At 30.2% G+C, this 6,186-nt stretch overlaps 1 protein-coding gene across 1 annotated transcript in view; it reads left to right on the forward strand.

The window, feature by feature from the left end:
- The window catches only part of LOC145679487 (epithelial serine protease-like), a 44,521-nt gene extending 39,248 nt beyond the window's left edge, over positions 1 to 5,273 (forward strand). The window contains exons 6-7 of the mRNA XM_081750066.1: positions 2,111 to 2,250; positions 5,064 to 5,273. Of these exons, the coding sequence (XP_081606192.1) occupies positions 2,111 to 2,250; positions 5,064 to 5,228 (305 nt within the window). The 3' untranslated portion in view covers positions 5,229 to 5,273. The remainder of the gene's footprint in view (positions 1 to 2,110; positions 2,251 to 5,063) is intronic.
- Positions 5,274 to 6,186: the final 913 nt, after the last annotated feature.

The raw sequence follows: 6,186 nt of genomic DNA on the forward strand, positions 1-6,186 counted from the left end.
CTTTCTGAGTTCAGGTTCAAGTACAACCCTAGTAAGTATTATGTATCACTTCACAATTTTCAGAATGCATTTATATTAATTTTTACCATAATCTATTTCAAATGCTACCGTTTTGACTGGAGGAAAATGCACACCTAAAATTCATTTGTTCCATTACATTTACAGTTGAATATACATAATTTAGAACTTCCACAAACGAAAGCGTACTCTATATATAGCAGCAAAGGCAATGATTTGACACTATCGACAGCAAGTCAACGGACCATCTATTCATTTGCAGCCATCATTGACTCATTTAACTTTATTTCTTTGAGATTTTTTTGCTGCGGTACGGATTGTAGATTTATTGACATATTATAGATGATATAAAACATGGTTAAACCAATCGCTGAATCAAGATCTGTATTGCATTAAACTTCCTCAATTGCGATAAGTTAGTTACGTGTCTGAAGTTTTATCTCAGTACTTAAAATTATGATGATAGCCATAATCTTCTTACATTTGAGGATGTGACATATAAGGGAAATTGAATATAAAATGTAACAGTAAATGCAGTAAATGTAACACAAAATAAATCTGTCATTTTCATCCAATAATTTTCGAAATCTTAATGTTCGTCTGTCGGCGTTCAAATCAATTACGTGTACTCACTATTTTATGTCTTAATTTAATTCCTTTAACTTGTAATTTTAGCACTGTCATCAAGGTTTAAAATTTTAACATTCCATTCATTGAAGATCTAGAAATAATTTTTTTCATCTTTACTAAATTTCTATCAAAATTTATTAATTAAATTATTTTGATTAAAAAATGTCAGTCAACATTATGATCTTTAATAATAAACATAAATACTTTGTAAAGCAGTTATCATTAAATGTTAAAATGAGAAAGATGAAACAGAACATGAAAGCAAGAAAAGTGTACATTTTTAACTGTAGGATAACATACACAAAGATATTTTGTAATGAAAAATTTAATTAGTATCGATTTTCAATCGTGAATGTTCCACGCTAATATTATATATTTGATTTATTAATTTACCTGCATATTTCTTACAGCGTTCATTGTGCATTTGTAAGTATTGATATTCCTACATAATATTTTATATGCACAATATGCAATATTTTAGTGTAATAAATTGTATGGTTAGGCTGTCCCTTTAAAGCTTGAAAAATCGTAGAACATATTTTGGTTTCCAATAGTAATTTTGTTACCTTTTTCTTACGAAGAGGTTCAGTTTACAGACACCTGTCTTTCTCTGTCTTCAACGAACTAAATAAATACGGAATAACTCAAATTATCTGAACTGCAGTCACCCGGATCGACAAATATCCAGGTTGGTATGAAAAAATAGAAAAAAATTAAAATATTGATATAGAAGCTTTATTTATTTCTTCGTGATAAAAATATAATATTTTTGAAATTCCTTACAACTTTAACTTGAAGTCTAAACACCTGGCGGCTTGCAAACGAATACCTTCAGCAAAACAAGTTTTTTGAACACGTTTATCTAACTCGCTACAGGAATGAATGTACGTACAGTACTAGTAACCTGTATTCTTTTTAATTGTTTGTAGCAAAAGTGATTTTACTTTCTACATATACTAAGCCAACCATTTTGTGAGATAATAGTTATTTTAGGGAAATATTTATTTTATAACATTCTTTAAATTATTGATCCACTTATTCGGATTTCTGTATATCCGGATTGCGTTCAAAAATCATTAGTCCGGTAATTGTAGACTCACTGTATAAAAATACCAGTTTAGACAACGAACTACAAAACTCATTGCATCCAGTTTTTTTTTTTCAAATTTTCCGGAAAGGACAATTATTATATTTTAAAAGACGTAATTAAGAACATTTTCATTCCTTTCTAGAAACATGTAATCTAATGAAATGAAATGAAATATTTGAGTTTACGTCACCCTGTTATGCCGACAAGGCTAAAGGAGACAGTAATCAAATCAAATAACCATATTAATAGTCGTTCAAAGACTTCTATAAAAAATATTCGTAAAACCAGGTTAACACCTCTGCTACTCAATTATAAAAGGAATGTTGGTATTGCTATCATATTAGTATGATTTTAAATTTTTGTATATTTTAGATGATGATTCGAATAACAAATACTTGAGATGGGTTACAATGACAGTAATAACTAATGATGAATGTCGAGCAGCAGGATGGTACCTAGGATCTGAGGGTCTAATATGTGCTGTTGGTGGACCAGGACAAGGTGGATGCTCTGTAAGTAGTTTTTCTTAACTTAACCCTTTCAGAATATATGTTTCAAGTTAATTGTTTTTTATTAACAAAAATAGCAGAATGAAAATATCACAAACCCTAAACAAAATGTTTAAGGTTTAAATTTTTGATTCGCCGCTTTATAGTATTTTGTACTATTGGTAAATTAGACGTAGATTATGTGATGTTCATTTGTATGCCTCATGTTATTTGCTTTAATATAAATTTCTTAGTGTGGTAGAATTAAGTTCTGGTCTGAGCTGAACTTTTTTTTTGTCAGTTCATGTATATACTATAGAAAACTATATTGGAATTTTTATGGTAAAAATAAGGAGTATTCTTCCAGGACATTTAATCTTAAATTTTCATGGCTTATCCTGGAAGGTATAAATAGCTTCGAAGCTTTTGTTTCCTCCATAAAATATTTACAGTAAAATTCTGTCTTCAATGTTTAGTTATCAACTCCTCATAAGTACTTTAAACAATAATGTTATGCATATATACAACACAAAATTTTCTTTAAACTTTCACTAAATTCAAGCTTTTAGTACGTAATATATGACATACGACGGTGACCTTGTACATCCTGGTTGTCCTTAAAATACAATATTCATGACGTAGTCTTTGTACCCAGTAATATAAGCGGGCGTTATTACCGGGAATAAAAAATAAAACCACCCAGAATACTGACTTTGAACATACACTATTCACAAAATGTGATATTTTGTTCTGTACATAAGACGTAAATTACAACTGAACTAAAATGTGTGTCTTATATAGTCGGAAAAAAGTTTTATTGATTAAAAACACTTTAGTCTGTATTTTGCGGGTATATCTTGCATTGACAATTGAGAGACATAAGTTCGTCTCTGTAGTAAAGAACGGTGTCAACCACTTAGAAATCCCACTGAACATAGAAAAGGGATATTAAAATAATTCTAATGGTGTTGAAAGCATATTCACATGGATTTAGCTGGAAAATTATGTCTTTCCATTTTAACAGGCAGTGTTATATGTAAATAGAATGAGGAACTGCATATAAACTGGAGCAAACACAGATCACAGACTATGACTCAGTGAAAGTTCTTAAAGCAGAGCAAGCTAAAGTGTCACTATTACATTTGACAACACAGTAACTCATGTTTGAAGAGCTATCAGATTCAGATTTTTTTCTTTTTATTATCGAGACATCCGCTGTTCCCTCCTTTGCTAAATGTTATTTAAGTTGCACAAAAAATTAACAATATTCGATCATTTGATTTGAAGAAGCTTTTCATTTGATGTACACTCATGTCCAAAATTATTTTCACATATCTATAACTGTCTTCTTGTAAGAATATAATTTGATAATGATTTTGCAGGATACTTTTAATACTGATACAATGTGTATAATCGGGAAATGTATCTTTGTTGTAAATTTCATAGCAAAAGAATTATAAATACGAAAGTTATAATGAGTAAAATAAAATGTTGCTAAATAGACAAGAAAATTTTATTTTCGTTTTATTGTTCTTATTTACTGCTCTTTTGACATGAAATTTGCCGCATACATGTCTTTGCCGATTATACACATACTAACATTATAAGGAATACCGGGCGAATTCATTATCAAATTATATTCCTAGAACAACATATTTATAGACATGCGACAATAATTTTGGACATGAGTGTACATTAACATATTATTCTTATATTAGAACTGAATGAAATTATGCGATATCATTGTTACATTTTTCAAAAGGAACTATATAAAGTATCCATTAAATGAGGCTTTAATTTCATTTATCTATATTTTATACTGAAATAGTAATAATCAAATTCTCAAACTAAATAAAGTAGATTAGCATTGTGTTATATTTCTAGAGGTACAGTAAATTTTCAAACCCATGTAAATTAAAGATAATGCCTATTCTAAATAAATCGTCAAATGGCGTTAGACTATAAAGTGACAAATGGAAATTTACTTTTACTGATCCCTTTTCCACTATAGCTGTATGTATGTACCTAAGTTGAAAATGTAGACTGTTCTTCAGTGTTTGCAGTAAGAAGTATAACAAATCAGTGTTTTTTGAGTGAAATAAATGCTGTGTTGAATTAGCGATACACAACAGATTTTATCAGAGGGCAGCATTATTAATATTTCGTTGATTAATACATAGATTTATGGACAGAAAATTTTAAGGTTCCAGTGTGTCTTGTTCAGTTATCAGAAGATAATTTCAGAATGCCGAACTGAGAACTCTATGTCATTGAAATAAATACCCGAGGAACCTGCCTTTGTACTGTAAATGCTATTCTCAATATGACTTCGTGGAGTGCCGCTATAATTAACGTCCGCTCCCGTCAAATGGCAGCTAGTAATGGGGTGAACACTTTAAACAACTGTGGCATGAAGTTGTTTATATAATTTAAATTGTTAAAATATTTTTTGAGAGTAGCATTTATAAAAATTCGGTTCTTTGCGTATTTACTTAAATTATATATAGTTCTGAGTTCGACCCCCTGAAATTATTTTCTGTTAAAACTCAGCAAAAAGTCCAACCTATGCTCGGTTAGAAGATTTGTTTTGAGTGTTGTTGTCCCATTGGATAACATTAGGATTGTTTCTTTCCTCTAGATCAGAGTTCACAACATCTTGCTTCAAGTATATTCTCAATTGACTCACGACGCCAGATAGAGACAGAAAATGTTGCGACAGAAATCGAATCCTTAAAGACTCTAATTTATATTAATTAATTTATTAGTAATATACATATAATTGTAAGTAATACATGACATTTATGCTAATTTTGTTATTTATTTATTCCTATTAACAGGGAGACAGCGGCAGTCCTCTTGCTTTGATTGATGGAGGAAAAATTGTTCATCTCGGTGTTTATTCCTGGTTCGATGGTGGATGCCCATCATCCATGCCTTTGGGTTATACACGAACGTCTTCTAATCTAGATTGGATTGCACAAACTACAGGGCTACCAGTTTAAAATATTCCACAACATTAATTTTATTATTGTTTTCCTATTTGAATATTTCTGGTGTGTGACATTTGTCAAGTATTTCAAAAATAAAATAATTTCTGTTGCTAATTGTGCAAAAAAAAATAAATAAATAAAAATAAAATAAAATAAAATAAAATAAAATAAAATAAAATAAAATCGATACACGTGAAAAATAAATGTAAAGAGTATCATTAAAATATTAAGTATATTGATTTTAATGAAGTATGATAGGTTCATACAAAATTATATACAGGAAATGTTTCACATGGCAGTACATACGCTGATGAGTAATAATCATATGCAATGATTTGTTGCAACTAGGAAAGCGCCAATACTAAGTGGGAAGTATTTAAATTATGCCAGACCTACTGTTATTTACTGATGTTAGATGTTTAATACTATTGAAGTCGGTGGTTTGTGCCGGTGAAAAAAGATATGCTGAAATTCATAGTGATGTTCCTCAAACTACATCTACACATGTCTAGCTGGGTGTATTGGCTCATTGTCATCTTGGAAGACTCGTTATTGTACAGGAATATCTGCACCGGAGAATGGAAATAGTAACCTAAAATGTCCACATAATTTCTTGCTGAAATTCTTCCTTTGAAAGTAATAACAACACCAAAAGAGTATCATGAAATTCTGGTATACGCGGGACAGAGCGGTTGCCATGCTTAAATGTAGAAAATTAGGAGTTTTGAACATACAACTATTTTATTTTTTGTCATATAAAAACAATCCCTGTTATTGAAATAAGGAGAAAGAGATTTATTTGACCATACTACTCTGTTCCAATTTTCGACAATCTTATTTTAGACACCATCACTTTCGCTCTACCATAATAGCGGTGCAGATCGGGATTGGGATCAGAGCTTTTATACTCTGATTCCAACTGTGGATATTGAGGTTATCCCGCTCTTAGTGAACTATAATTGTATAAGCA

This window comes from Thermobia domestica, chromosome 2, assembly GCF_964235325.1.
Source record: "Thermobia domestica chromosome 2, izTheDome1.hap1.1, whole genome shotgun sequence".
In the NCBI taxonomy this organism is placed as follows: Eukaryota; Metazoa; Arthropoda; class Insecta; order Zygentoma; family Lepismatidae; genus Thermobia; species Thermobia domestica.